Source organism: Ramularia collo-cygni (genome assembly GCF_900074925.1).
Source record: "Ramularia collo-cygni strain URUG2 genome assembly, contig: RCC_scaffold01, whole genome shotgun sequence".
NCBI lineage: Eukaryota > Fungi > Ascomycota > Dothideomycetes > Mycosphaerellales > Mycosphaerellaceae > Ramularia > Ramularia collo-cygni.
Genome location: NW_019716255.1, coordinates 1,249,338 through 1,264,079, shown reverse-complemented (window position 1 = coordinate 1,264,079; position 14,742 = coordinate 1,249,338). Strand labels below are relative to the sequence as shown.

The 14,742-nt window shown below is 53.4% G+C and overlaps 5 protein-coding genes; 2 read left to right on the top strand and 3 right to left on the bottom strand.

The window, feature by feature from the left end:
- Positions 1 to 489: 489 nt before the first annotated feature.
- RCC_00485 (probable alternative oxidase AlxA) lies at positions 490 to 1,733 on the bottom strand (the record flags this gene model as incomplete). XM_023765637.1 has 4 exons in its annotated part: positions 490 to 1,024; positions 1,086 to 1,331; positions 1,421 to 1,489; positions 1,573 to 1,733. 4 exons carry the CDS (start codon positions 1,731 to 1,733, stop codon positions 490 to 492), a joined length of 1,011 nt encoding a protein of 336 aa, XP_023621405.1.
- Positions 1,734 to 2,402: 669 nt separating this feature from the next.
- On the bottom strand, positions 2,403 to 2,833 carry RCC_00484 (related to Acylphosphatase; the record flags this gene model as incomplete). XM_023765636.1 has 4 exons in its annotated part: positions 2,403 to 2,415; positions 2,466 to 2,605; positions 2,663 to 2,763; positions 2,818 to 2,833. The coding sequence occupies 4 exons, from the start codon at positions 2,831 to 2,833 to the stop codon at positions 2,403 to 2,405; spliced, it is 270 nt and encodes an 89-aa protein (XP_023621404.1).
- Positions 2,834 to 3,781: 948 nt separating this feature from the next.
- RCC_00483 (uncharacterized protein) lies at positions 3,782 to 5,776 on the top strand (the record flags this gene model as incomplete). The annotated part of the gene is made up of 1 exon (XM_023765635.1): positions 3,782 to 5,776. The coding sequence occupies one exon, from the start codon at positions 3,782 to 3,784 to the stop codon at positions 5,774 to 5,776; it is 1,995 nt and encodes a 664-aa protein (XP_023621403.1).
- Positions 5,777 to 6,590: 814 nt separating this feature from the next.
- RCC_00482 (related to MUC1 Extracellular alpha-1,4-glucan glucosidase) lies at positions 6,591 to 9,566 on the top strand (the record flags this gene model as incomplete). The annotated part of the gene is made up of 1 exon (XM_023765634.1): positions 6,591 to 9,566. One exon carries the CDS (start codon positions 6,591 to 6,593, stop codon positions 9,564 to 9,566), a length of 2,976 nt encoding a protein of 991 aa, XP_023621402.1.
- Positions 9,567 to 12,327: 2,761 nt separating this feature from the next.
- On the bottom strand, positions 12,328 to 13,729 carry RCC_00481 (related to cAMP-independent regulatory protein pac2; the record flags this gene model as incomplete). XM_023765633.1 has 2 exons in its annotated part: positions 12,328 to 12,744; positions 12,818 to 13,729. 2 exons carry the CDS (start codon positions 13,727 to 13,729, stop codon positions 12,328 to 12,330), a joined length of 1,329 nt encoding a protein of 442 aa, XP_023621401.1.
- Between the last annotated feature and the right edge of the window lie 1,013 nt (positions 13,730 to 14,742).

Below are 14,742 nucleotides of genomic sequence, written 5' to 3'. Positions count from 1 at the left end.
CCAACGCGGTGATGTTTCCGGCATGTATGGGGAGGAAGAGCACCGCGTTCAGAAAGCATGAAGTCGGTCGATCTACAGCATCTTATACCAAGCCACCATTGATTGACTGGGCTTGTACGGATCTCCCTCCCATTGCTGCTGCTGCTTCGCTATAATACGAGGTGCAGGATGCGTCTCGTGAAAAATCGACGTCGCGTAAAGAGCTTCACATGAGCTAGATCCACCAGGCGGCTTTCGGCACGGCGCTGTACAATAAATTGCGATTCGGACCACCAACAGGTCCGGTTGCGAGTTGGGAAATTTCCGTGCACTGATGGATTCATTCATCTATTGTTTCCTCCACGAAGCCCTCCATGATGAGGACGGCAAGGGGATATAGGACCGAAGGGGTAATGAGGTTCGCTCCACTCCCCACGGCCGGGTAGAGTTGAGATGTCATATAGACCGCTAATACGCAGCAAAAAAAATTCCTGATATGGCGGCCTCCGTTCAGATGACCTCCTCCCGCTCCCATCCGGTTGGCTTTTGGTGTCTGAGGTCCTTCACAGGACGAGGCTTCTTGTCGTCTGAGTCGTATTTCGAGTTGTAGGGGTTTGGATCAGATTCCTGCAGATTCGCCAACGTATGATTTACCTCGCGATGTTTCGACTCGTCGGCGCGAATGTAGAGCAGCAGGTCACGCATCGTTCGGTGACCTTCTGGCATGTTCCAGTAAGAAATAGCGATGTCAGGAGCTGCCATCTTCTCCCATTCGGGTAGGCGGCCAGCGTCCAGGTCTTCGAGCTCCCGAGTGTATGTGATGACGGCCTCCTCTTCCAGGAATCCGACGAAGCGATGCGCGGTCCGTGGGGACAACAGATACGAAGCGAAAAAGGCATTGAAGAAGACGCCTTGAGCTCCAAGGACCATTATCCTCATGAACCAGCCTGGCTCTGCCATCTTCATGAATGTGAGCAGATGCATTCTTTCGTTGAAACTCTCTTCCAAAAGCGTTTCGATCCAGCCATTGTCTCTCTTCATCCTCCTGAGAAAGCATGTGTCAGTACAGATGATAAAGAGCGAAATGTCTCATGTACAGAACTTACCTCAGGGAGTGCAGGTGCCTCAGCATACCGGCGACCATGCCGGGCACACCTGCGACGGACTCGAGAAAGACATTGCGGATCATGTACTGTCGAGCAGTCATGTTTCCAGCTCCCTTCCTATAGCCAGTGGCCAAATCCAGGCCAAATCTGAGAGTCCTCACGAATGCGATTGCCACCCGGTCTGACCATGTCTTGATGTTGCGGTGCGCAACGACAACCTCGTTCATCTGCTCCTTGGTGTATATGCTACGTTCCGGGAAGGTTAACAGTGTTCAATAACGAACCATTACATAGAGACATCGCTTGATATCATTGATCCATGCGGGCTCACTCACGGATGCTTCCATGTTGTCTCGGTTTCCTTGATGGCTTGGGAGGCCGTCTGTTCCGGGAACAGATCTTTCCTGTTGTAATATATATGTCAGCTGCAGGGGCGTCATGGCGACCCTCTCTACATGGAGAGAAGCACTCGACGACAGAGACTTACCATCGAGTTGCTGGCGAGCTGCTGAATTGCCGGGACCCAGTGCTGCCATGATGGAWATTTAAAAACGCTGGTCTGGCAAATGTTGCCGCGGGGCTATTGAGTGCTCTGAGGACATGCTTGGAGAAGATGGCACTTGACACAACTGATCGTCTGCACTGCATAGATGCGATGCTATTGTATTGCCTTTAGGTGATGTTCTGAGGTTGATTATTGATGAAAAGTACGACAGAATGAGGCGAGAGCTTTTATGTGGTTTGATGATGAAAGAAAACTACTCAGCCTTCCCGGTGACCGTGTGGTTTAAGTTTAAGTGTGCCACGCGATTCCGAGTCTACCCTTTGCGGATTACCCGGAGGAGCAAGATGATGAGGAAGTGCTGTTGGAGATGATGTCTCGGAGAATTGAAAATATAGTAGGGTTAGCAGCCAGTCAGCTCAACCCGGCGCTTCCCGATCACAGCTTGTATAGGTACTCGAGCAATAACTGGCGATGCGATTTTTGRTGACTCCGCATAACTTAGCACGCAGATGAATCTGTGAGATGTCTGCTAGACTACTGTGTGCGCCTTCTTAGCCAAAGACACCGCTTCGAACAAAAGACTTGACACCTCAGAGGAGTTTGCCACAAGAATCCGTTCTTCCCCGGCGAGGAAAACTCGGGTTCGAGTCACTCGCCTTGAGCAGATGACACGCACACGGGAGAATTTTAACGCATTGGAAGCAGTGTGTCGCGGCTACCTTGTAGGGCTGGCGGATCCCTGCAKGGCTTGCTCTCGCAGAGATCCATGAGGTGGGTTGGCCTTGAACGGCAACTAAGGGGTCTTTTTCAGTTCATCGTCTTATCCTGTTCTTCAAGAGTCAGTAAGAACTGTGAGCATCGACGGTTCAACGCACTGGTTGAAAGAGCTTTCACCATCCTTCAATCCCATGTCCTTTTCGTTCACTTTCTCGACTTTGGCCATCCTTGGACCGATGTTTAGGTGCTGGACGAACTTATCAAGGGCACTGGAAGAGCCTTGAGCTTCGCCGATGACCTATTTTTGGTCATTCAAATGGATTCGCATTACACAGTCGGGTCCACTCAATCATACTGTGCCGTCAGACTCGTTTCTTACATACCCCGTGAGGCCAAGTCCTCTTGCCTTGTCCTCGGTCCAACTCCGAAAGTTGACGCCTTGCACCGTTCCGCTGACTGTGAAAGAAATCTGCAAACTTCAGTCGCTGTCAATATCATTCGTGTCTATACGTACACGCTTGCTCATCTTGGTAGGGGCGACCGAAAATCGCTACTATGGGATTGCAATGAGGATGAGGAGCGCAACACCGATTCAAATGTACCTTACGTCATGGGAAAAGCACAGAAGAGCAATGCACGGGGTTCTTGGAACGCCTTGCCGAATTTCGTTGTAAAACGTGCATCGAATCTACTTGCTACAAATCATCTCCGCGCCGCGAGCAATTGACGAAATTATTCATAGGTAGATCTCGCCCATTTGCTCGCGCCGCTGCTATAGAGCGAAAATACGGCGCTTTCGTTTTCCTGTACACTGGAACCATGTCCAACTAGACCCGACTTCACAAATCGCATTGCACGACTCCGTAGTCGCAGTGCAAAAAATCTGACACGAGAATTGGCTTGTGCATCCCATGCGACTGTATGCCTCCTAGTTGTACCGTGTAGATTGGATCGACGTGACGGTGCCTGCAGCCCTGCAGCCCTACAGATGATCGCTTGCAGTCGGAACGTGCAGTGGAATTCCTTCTCTCGCAAAGATTCCATCGCCTCAATTTAGGTCTCCCAAAAGTGACCACTTGCCTCCGCCTGGTCGCAGCGCAGTACACTCCTGTCTTCACCCCTCACGAGACATTTGTCCGGCATTGGAGGCCGGAGCCTGGTGCCGGTCCGGTCTTGCGGGAATCCGCGAGACTGTCACTGTTGCGCTAAGAGTTAGCTGTTCTTAGCTGCATCCAGTGGGCCCCTATTTTGGTGCTCGCGGCGACCGAACATCTGTGATTGTTCGGTTTGGATGGCGGTTTGTGATTCCTCTCAACAGATCTTAAGTCTTGACACAGGGAACATCCCTGGCCAAGTGTGTGAAAAGCGACATCAACTCCAGGGATCCCGCGCCCGTCGAGACCAACAGCTCCCTGCTTTCGTCAGGTACAGCCCGAATTAACCTGACCGTCTGAACTTGTGCACGCGTGCTAGCATGGCGGAAGTGGTCGAGGCTACGTCGAGTCCGACGACGRGCCATAATGACAACGATAATGGCCTCGCTTCGCCTGACCAGCGGCCAGACTCCCCTTCACCGAGCGTATCACCCTCCATGGCACTCGATGCGGTCCCGCTGCTGGATCGCTCCGTCTCCACGCCGTCCAGCACGACGGGGTCCATCCTCTCATCTCGATCAAGGCACTCACGACTCTCGGAGGGTGCAGCGACCGTGGTACGAAGGAGGGGCTACATGCGGCCTCAAGGGACCTCGTTCGCCGACTCTGCACGCAACAGAGACAGTGTGATGAGCTTGGGAAGCATTGCCCACATGCAGTACTACTTTGCACGCACCGGGCTGCTCGATGGGAAAGGTGCACAATTGGCAAAGGACGGCAAAAAGACGGGAAGCTCAAATGCGGACAAGGAGAATATGGAGCCTGCGATGACCCGGAATGCCTACTACAACGTGCCTCCATCGCCAATGTACGACGGCCAGCACGAGCCCTCCACATACGCACTTTCAGACCCTGGAGTGGACTCGGCTATTGTTGAGAGTCCGACCGACATGCACTTCAACAGTGAACTTTGGGATCCGAGGGACCCCATCATGCTTCCGCCAACAGTGAGCACGTACAAAGTCAAGCCGGAGTACATTGAGCCTCTGCCAGACATGCCCGTTCTCCGGAGGGAACTGAAAGAAGCTCTTCAAGATGCTTGCAAGGTTCTGGAGGAAACGCAAAAGCAGGAGAACCAAGTTGAAGAGAACAGCGGCTATCATGAGATTCAAGGAATGCACCTCTTGGACATCATCACGCTGGCGATTCGAGCAGCGAAGAACTATTACACGGCACACGAGAATCCGAAACGGCTTTACGCCATCAGATCCGAAAAGGTCATCCGTGCTGACCTCTACCAAGTGTTGGATGTTCTCAAGCGCATGGCGAGTCGGAATTTCCGTGGAGGCATACGCTTGCCTGAACTCACCGGCATTCTTCTGTGGATTGAGAGCATCGACAAGCTGCTCAAGCGTGAAGAAGCTGTTGAGCAGCAAGAAGCTGCTGAGCGGGAGTCTTGGGCTTGGCGAGAGGGGGACTGGACTGGGAGGGAACGTGAGCGCGAATGTCTGTTCATGCGATCATTTGATCAAACAGAACCGGCATTACCTTCGTGGCCAGAAGCTGGCGAGGACAACAAGCTACCCAACGAGTTCCTGCGAGCTCTGCAAGACGGTCAACGATTGGTCAAACTTCACAACGCCCTTGTTGCACGTTCTCAGCGCCGCTTCCATGAAATCAAAACCTGGCACACGGATGTCGCCAAGCCCTACCGCATGGCTGACAATCTGCGGTATTGGGTCAAAGCTGCTGAACTGCGCTGGGATATTGCCCTGGACGTGCCTGTACTTGAAGTTGTCAACGACAAGGACGAGGCATCTTGGACAAAATTTGACAACGCTTTGCTGAAATGGTGTCAGGGTGTCCGGCAAGAGTTGATGGAGGACTGGATGTTGGAGAAACGGAGAGAAGAAAGGAGAAGACCACCTGAGGTGAAGGTTGAGGTATCGGGAGATGCTGAAAACGCCAAGGTCGTGCAGGAGGCAAAGCTTGAAAGTCCAGGGGCTATACATGCTGATGCTGCCGATGGTCGACCGATTGCAGAAGTTACAGCAGAGCTGGCAGCGAACATTGGTGTGCCTGAGATTCGCAGCGCTCAGGAATCGATTCTCGATCTTCCACCCATCGCAGAAGTTGTAGCGGTCGTGGAAGCCAAGATTGATGCTCCAACAGCTCCGGACACTACGACTGACCGTGAGCCGATTGCAGAGGTGGCGCCGGACTCGGCGGCAAAGGTCGATGTGCCCGAGCCACTCACTGCGGAAAGCGCTGACGGTGAGACTGACGAAGGTACCCGGCCAGACACCCCACTTGCGCAGATTACGACTGACGAGGGAGGGAAGACTGAGCAGAAGGGGGAGGAGACTGCTGCTTGAGACGGTGTTGTGGACAGAACGAGATGATACCCGGCCCAGGTTGGTCAGACTGTAAGCCTTTTCTTTGCATATATTCAAAACAATTAAAGTCCCGTCCAAGCGAGAGGTCAATTTTATCTATCCTAAATATAAATCGACACGAACAGCTCATTCTCCGTTTCGCTGAAGTCCATACCTTAGGTTTACGGGGAAGGGATGCATCGAATGTAGAAGAAAGCTTGCAATAATACACTCTTTGATGCCTTGTCAGTGAGTTTAACAGGCTCGTACTTGATCTAACAAAGTCGTTCACTCAAGCATACCTGCATGTAACTGTCAACGGAACATTAATCATTTGGGAGGCTACTTGCCGGCTCGGTCCTCGGATCTGGCAGGATGATCTGCCCTAGGAAAGTCCCGAGATCCTCCTTTAGCTACATGTTTGACGATGATGCTTCGGCCATCGCAAGCTATTGTGATGTTATTGTTACGCGAGGAGCAAGTAGCTGTGTAAACGCGTGGCAATCTGGTTCGTGTTCCTGCGTCTGTACTTTTTCCTGCAGACAGCTCATCCAATCGCCGTTGCCCTGGCGCGTCGCGAAATGATAGCGTTTGTCTGCGCGTTGGCCCTCTGCCTGTAGATGAGAAGAGACGTGCACTTGAAACTTGGACCAATCGAGTTGGTCTAAACACCTTAGCATCGCTTGAAGTGTGAGGTGAGGTGAGTAGCACCCTTGATGTCTGCGATCGTTATGCGCTCCAGCCCCGTGCACAATCTATACAACGCGATGAAGGGAAAGCGCGTTTGTTTGTTGCCTTGAGGAACTGACGTAAAATGGCAGATCGGCCCACCGTAGCAGCTTTCCAGGAGCAAGGGAAGCTCGAGACGGACCAGCATCTCGCTGGCGGTGGCAGAAGACGACCAACCAGACGTCTGGGCCCCGGACTGGAATTGCGCCTGAAGCGATTGGAGGAGCAGAACCGGGTGCGAGACCGCGACGCAGCGAGCCGGACTATAGGACGTATCCCAGAATCACAGATCGCGGAAATTGAGCGTTTGCAGCGCGCACGCGCAAACAAGGCGGGGGTGCGGCGGAGGACGAGCGCTTGGACGATGCCGGGTGGTGTGAGGCTGAGCGGTGGGCCTGTCTTGGACGACACCGACCATGAGGCTGCTGTCGTGTTTGACAGCGACGATGTCTCATCAGTCATAGACATCAGTGATAGCCTGGCGCCGTCTGAGACGGACGACGACCGAGACGAGCTGCGCGATACCAACAAATATCGCCTTCCTTTTGACGACAAGACGCGCCTGGACTTGCATACCAAGGAGCCTCTTTCCCCAACTCCCCGGCCGGTACAACCGTCCGCTGCAGTGCTGTCCCGACCCAGAAGTTCGACGCCGACGACACCCACGACGCACTGCTTCGCGAACGACCCGCCTTTGGGACCTTGCTCCCCGACCCAACCTTGCGCTCCCGCTCCATCCTCTTCCCCCGCTCCCCGACCGTCGCCTGCTAGCCACATGGTTTCCACCCCGCCACGTTGGGCCAATGGCGGCGCAGAGAACGGAAGCGACAGCGAGGTCACCCGCCCAAGTCTGTCTCGAGCTGGTTCAATATACACTTTGGGACGCGCGAGCTTTACCGGCCAATTGGCGCAGCTCACCTCAATGCGGCTCCCGGATGGCAATTCGCTTGCCAAGCGCATCTCTTCGATACCAACTTCAACGGAAGCTGCGAGAGCCCTGGCAGATGCCTCTGAGCAGATACGCATGTGGATAAGCAAGGCGTCGGACGTGCTGGATGGACTCAATGCAGAAGATGATGTGGAGTGGGCAGCCGCTGGAGGTAGAGAAGGGATGGAGGAGGTGGACAATGCCATAAATCGCTTCCAGCAATTGGTTGAGGTCTACATTCTCTCGATAGAACGTCTCCAGACTCGCGATGATGTTGGACTGCTCACCGTAGAAGAGAACAAGGCCAGCGAGCATCAGCTGGAAACCATTGTAGCAAGTTGGAAGCAGATTCGAGGCACATTGAATGGCATCAAGAAGCAGGTCGAGATTGCCATGGAGTGGGAGCAGCTCTGGAATACGGTGCTGGGCGAGATTGCTCAAGAGATGGATGGCCTCAATCGACTGGTATTCGAGATGGAAGAGAAGCGACATTCCGGCGCAGGCAATCTACTGAGCTCGAAAGATAGCATCGATCTGAGCGAGTTGGAAACGATCATCGAGGATCAGCCTGGGAGACCGGCCATCAACAACCGCCTCAGCATAGCGCCCTTATCACTTGGCTCGCCGATGCATTTGAATGAGAATAAGGAGGACTCAAGCCTACTGGCGCTATTCGCCCGTATGCAGCCTCTACGAGCATCCTTGGAGTTTTTGCCCATGCGGCTGTCAACATGGCAAGTTCGGGGAAAGGACGTTTTCCCCAGTGCTTGTCTGGACCTCGATCATCGCCGGGACCAACTCGAGAGCCAATGGTCCAAGCTTGAGGCGGACGCCGATTCATTGCGGCGCGAGCTGGGAGAGGATAGATGGGTGCTTGTATTCAGGAATGCCGGTCGGCAAGCCTTGAAGATGTGCGAGTCAATCACAAGAAGTCATCACAAACTAAAGGATGCGATTGATAGGAATGAGCAGCAAACGCATGCTGCAGATTTGCAGGACAAAATTGAGAACTACGAGGCGAAGAAGCGGCACTATGGACCCGCGATTGAAAGGGTGCTAGCCATCATCGATCGAGGTGTCCTCGATCGTCTCACGCTCAATGGCGAGATTCTACGATTGCAGAGTGAAATGAAGCAGAGATGGGCATATTTGCAGAGGGAGATGACTGAGATGGGCCTCATAATAGAAGAGGTCAACATTGAGAGTCGAGATATAGGTCTGCGAGACTCAGTCTCGACCGTCATCTCCAGTGAACGATCTGTTGGGAGCAGCATGTTGGACACACCAGGAACTTCACCAGCGAGCAGCGTGATTGGAGCAAGCAGAAGAGATAGCGTGGGGTCAAGAACACCAACCTCTCTTACCACCATCAAGACTAGGAACAGCAGCAGTAAGCCGAACGATCGCCTCGCTGTTTCCGGATCATTGCCTCGGCGGACCTTGAATCAGCGAAAGTCCTACGGCGATATGCACGCCAGCCCCCAGTCCGCATCGTCCATTCCGACCCCTTCCAAAACGCCTGTCTGGCCGAGCAGGCCTGATCCCATGCCCTCGATCAATAAAGGCCGCTGGCAAAACGCGATCAAGCCCGAGGCGCATGACTTTCGTCCACTCTCGGCGTTTGAGCCTTCACCTTACGCAAAGACGCCTGTGACACCGAAGATGAACCACTTTCGCACCAGTCAAAACGGAGCTTCTACCCCTTCCCTCGGCATGAGAAGTCGAACGCCAGCTCCTCGCGTATTCAGCGCACCGCACCCTCAGCCGTCCTATATTCCTGGACCGATAGCTGCTACGCCTGGAGGGTCGCGGGATGTGTCTTTGTCGGTACCTGCAGGTGGCAATACTGCGAGACAGCGTAGTCCGTTGCGTACCAAGGCCTCTGCTCCGGTTCTGGGCACTCATTCCACCCGTCCCCCTTCTCGTCTTCTCGGACCCAGTGGGAGAAGGAGCTCTATGTTACCCAAGTTCACGGATGGAAACGATGCCGATAATGAATCGCCGGCTCATCATAGAAGGTCTCCGAGTGCCACCATGAATTGCGGGCGTCTGGGTGTGATTCCGAGCGCGGGTCGGGCGATGAGCAGGTTGGGTCAGTCGGCTGGGGAGAGTAAGCCAAAGTGGAGGCCCTGAGGGGCACACGAACAGCGTGACGGCCATGACGGATGATGAACTGCATTTTGGTGTCGGCTGTTGGGTCGTTGGTGATCAGCACGCGGTCTGCTGTGCTGGATGGAATTACTTGTGTCGAAGCGTTTGAGCAATGAATTAGCGTGTAGTAGTAGGGAGAAGAGACAACCAAAGACAGCACTATTATATTCGTCCTCCTCTGGTCAACTTTGCGCGTGGGGGCTAGCCTGCCTTAGGGTTGGGGTTGGGGTAGTGGRGCAGTTACGCGAGGAGGCCACAGTCACTTGCGACCCAGCTCAGTGCTGTACTCTGCCGAGAAACAGTCATACTTGTTTGCATTGCAACTATAGTTGCAGCTCGGATGTGCTGCTCGTTAGATGGATTTTGATCATCTCGAGAGATCCATCTTTCTGAGCTTGCTAGGTGATCTCCGTCAAAAATCACCAAACACCCCGTCGCCTATCTTCACGCTCGTACCCACAATGAGCATTTCAATCTGCGGTTCATGCAACATGAACTCTCTCGTTCTAAAACGGTGGGAAGGAATGACAATAAGATAGTAACGCTCCGAGCAGATCCGACGTGTCGGCTWGGCAGGGCATGTGATAAGGAGCGAATCCTGCTGCTCCACGACTTTGACTTTGTCCTCCCATCAGGGGCCAAACAACGTTACAGCAAAGAAGATCCTCCGGGCGACACAGGTTAAGAAGGTATCGTCGACAAGAATTCACAGTGACAAAAGTCGATCGGGATTCGAGCATTGCATATGTGACGGAAACATCCCCCTAGCATGGGGCAGAGCACCTTGCTCCCTCAAGAACATCGATGGGTCTCTACGACATGACACTGAGACTGCTACACCATTGCGTACTACTCCTGATAATCTATGCCCAGAGATACAGCAGCAATGGAGACAACCCTAGCATAGATATCCAATCCTGTAACACACTCGCGTGTATCGACAACATCACTGGGGTCTGTCAGCTGGGTTAGATGCAAGCTACTGAAGTGGGAATCGTTGGCGATGTCGCCAGCACGAACAAATCTACAAGTACTCTTTCTTTGACCCTGAGATGAGAGCGTTATTGAGGGCTCAAGAGGTCACTAGTATTCGACACAAACGTGAGTGTATCCTAGAACGCAAAAACCATGTGTCAAACCCCACGTCAATACTGGCCGCGCTTCTGTGGTTCAGTGCTCCGTATGGAATAGCTCACTCGGTCTAGTATACGCAGGGATCCCACAAATCCCCTATACTCAGAATCATCCTACAGGTTGGGCAATGAGAACACAAAATAAAGGTAAACGTAGCTTGAGCGAAGGTTGTCCGTGTTGAATCTCCAAGGCCAGAGGCGCCTAGAGGCAGAGTCGCTCGACCAATGGTCAGAGCACACCAGTATACGGCATTCGCCACGCCGAATGTTGGACGAATCATGTTGATGCCATGCTAAGCTCATGTTCTCGTGAAGCCTAGAGCTGCAATTTAAAGAAGAGATTGATGGGGAGGTAGCGATGATCAGCTGCCTGTAAGTGTATTGAGGCAGAACCATCTAAAGTTTTGTCAGGAGGTGTAGGCAAGTCATTCTGAATCTCGTACTGCCTCGCATCGCGTTCCACGTGCGATTCAGGGTCTTTGTGGAGCGGCGGCGCATGTGGCTCCGGCTCAGCCACCACTACCCATCCGAGCCATCTTCTTTCAAGTACTAACCTGCACGCGGTCTCGTGTGTCAGTCTGTGTCTTCGTGTCGTCCTTTGCCCAAAAGATATCGACATCATCCCGGCAACAGTCCCAGTTTCCTCTCCGCCAAAGCCTCACCTACATACACTATCATGGCAAAAGCATCGAACTTGATCCCGCTGAYCATCCTCTTCACGATMGTCGGAGCCGTAGCTTGGATCGGATACCAGATCTATCTATGGAGCAACGACCTGGCCGATCGCGCGGGCCAAAAGATGGAGAAGAAGAACATGGCTTTCACTAAAGAAGGAGGACTGAGAGTAGGCGTGAAGGAGAGCACAAATGAGAATGTTGGCGATAAGACACAGAAGTGAGTGACCGCTCATATACGCTTGAAGGATAAGAGGCTGACTTTAGCGACCCTTATAGCGCTCTCTATAATGTGTGGAACAACGCCGAAACACCAGCGTACAAGTCTAGGTTAGGCTGGAACTCGGCACAAACGGATGCCAACAAGAAACGCACGGCATAGTTCTAGAAAGCCACGATGCGGGATTGCGCGAGGCCGAATATGCAGATTCTGCGTCGGTGCGTTGTTTGAGCGAGCGACCGCCGTGGTATCTGCCTCTGGCTACGAATGATGACGAAAGCTTGCCGGTAGGATCGTAGGCGTGTCAGACATCGACAGAAGCGCTTTCATCCAGGCGACCGCTTCGTCCACCTCAAACTTGACGGATTGAACTATCGTAGGCATCGACCATAATGTGAGCCTTCGTGGACAGCCGTTCGAGCTTGCGACGGGACACGTCGAACGAAGGCGAGCGGAGTCCCTCTTGCACGAGATATGAAAAGTCAGTTGGACATTGAAATGTTCATTTCAATGTATAAAGTGATACGAAGACCACACACACACACACTTCGTTACACGTAAAATGCTGATTGCAAGGCGCTGTTCGCTTGCCTGGCTCCGTAAATTCCTTTACTCCTTTACGCCATTCGCTCACAGAGTATGCCCCCTGGCGCCAAATCCGCGCAATGACTCCCCAGTAGCTCCCAAAACCTCTTGGCTTCCAACATGCGAGGCGTTCAGTACTGTTTGAAAGTCGTCTTATCCAAAGTTCGAAGAGCCTGTACGTCGCGGCTCACCTCAAAGCCGAGCTTGTGGCTGGGAATGTCTTGCAAAGTGCCACGTGCTGTGCCGCCAGGGCTACGACTGCTAGTTCGTGGCGGAGGCTTGCCACCTTCATTGGCATTGAGCATGGCAGAGATACTGGGAATCGTCTGTGAAGAAGCTGGCGGCGCGGGCGCACCAGCTGCGRCCTGCGACGTTTCCGTGCTCTCCTTTGGTGTTGATTGCTGTGCTTGATTGTGATCAGTGTCCTTTGGACTGGCATCTGGCTGCGAGGCAGGGTCTGTCGTCGGTGCTGGCGCTGCAGGTGCTGGCCTCTGCTCGTGTGATGGAGCCAGAGAAGCAGGTTGGGGAGGCGCTGCAAGAGGTGGGGGCTGATATGATGCGTATGAAGACTGTAATGGTCAGTATGTGATTGGAAGACTGACATTGATCGGTTGAACTTACGTTGTATGTTGCAGGTGGTGGCGGATAGCTATTCTGATACCCGTTTGGAGGTCCATGATGTGAGCCGTATGGCGGCACGCCGGGATTTGACATTGGCGGGGGCCGGTCAAAGGCCGTACCGTGAGGGTAATGGCCATACGCGCTGGGAGGTGGTGGATAATGCATCTGATGCATTGGATGTCCTGGAGCGTGCTGGTAATATGGTGAATATCCATAGTGAGGTGGTGGAGTGTTCAGCGGGCTCGGAGGCGCCCAGTGATGCCCGTAGTATGGCCCGTGTGCTCCTCTGTTATATGGCTGAGTCTGGTTTGGCGCATGGGCATAGCCGGGCGAGCCCATGGGCCCGCGTGTCACGGCTGGAATATTGCTCTGTTCGTGTACGGTGGACTCTGGGTACATGCCTTTCTCCGGCCGGATGTGGCGAAGTTGAATGTCGTTTGTCGGCTGCATCAAATTTTGCGCTGTCGACGAGCGCGAGTAGTAGCTGATGAGGTGAAGATGCTGGCCTTGGCTGGTGGTAATAGAGAAGGACTGTTTCATCAGGCCATCAGGCTTGTAGCGATACCCATCCGGGCCACCGCCATCAGAATCAGCCTCTGGAGCACCGGCCGTGCCGTCGCGGCTGGAACTTTTGTCGAAGCTGGCAGTGCCTCGCTTGCCTTCCATTTCACGATACGTGAGAAAACTACCAGAAACTCTGCTGGCGCTCCAAGATTTGCCGTCAGTCCATCGTCGCATACCGGCTTCGCGCTCATCCCACACGAATACAGAACCAGACTTGATGGAAGTTCGCTCCTTGTCAGAAAGCCGCCGCTGGACTCGCGGCAGGAGTCCCATGCGGCAGGCCTCGAACAAGATGATGGCATCCTGCGGTGTCCGCACATGCCCGTTGTAAGTCTCCATGCCGTTCATGCTCGCAATGAGCCAGGTGTTCGATGGTACGCGTCTGTGCCTGCGGTCAGTGTATGCGAAGACAATGAAGGACGAAGAGGACGTTACGCACCACCAACACGGAACACCAAGAACAGCCCGGATGTGCGCGGGATGATCCAATGAGGTAGATAAACACTCGGGGCAGTGGGAAGACAAGCCTTGGGTAGCAGCGACGAACGATACTTTGTGATGGAATGTTTCGGCGGTCGGCGGTAAGAAAGGCAGCAAGATGTGAGAGCGCGAGGAGGACGGAGCAAGTTCAGATGTACACAAGCGAGCTAGCCAAGCAGTAGGCTAAACCTTCCAAACTTTAGGCTACCAAGTGTCAAACCATAAATTCGCAACAATGCGCCAAGCATCTTCGTTTGACCACGGTGTACATCTCCCTCGAGGTAAGATCAAGGCACTCGATGTGATGCTGCAACTGGGCACATTGCGAACCCGCCATTTATTCTGCTCTGCTCGATCAACCGCAACACATCACATCTGGCCACTGAGGATTTTACGCGTCGCCGATCGGGACCAACGGCTGGAGTATCTTGGCGCCGGACGCACCAAGCGAAGCCATTCCTCTTCCACGCCCCACTTCGTCTTGACCTTTCTTGGTGCCTCTTGTGCCGCTTGGCTCTGGCTTGGTACAGCTGATCCTGGATCGAGAGCACGTTTTGGGGCGTTTCTAGCTTTTCCCTCCCCCCAGGGCGAGGTACGGCTTGGAGCTTGCTCTGGGCCGCGGGAATAACGTTGGGGTGATTGTGCAGTCAACATCTCTCATTTCATGTGCCAGCTTTGCTTCAGGATGGAAACTACAGAGGTTGATATCCGGACACAGAGTAGTATGTCACCACTCTTCGTGGCCCAGACACGAGCTGTTGAGTGCGACCACTAGGTCAAAACTACCTTAACCTTTGAAATTATAAGCTTAAACTGGAAACCCACGGATGAACCGACGGCAAGTTTCAAGACCATCGGACGCCGATAAACATGCTTTACGC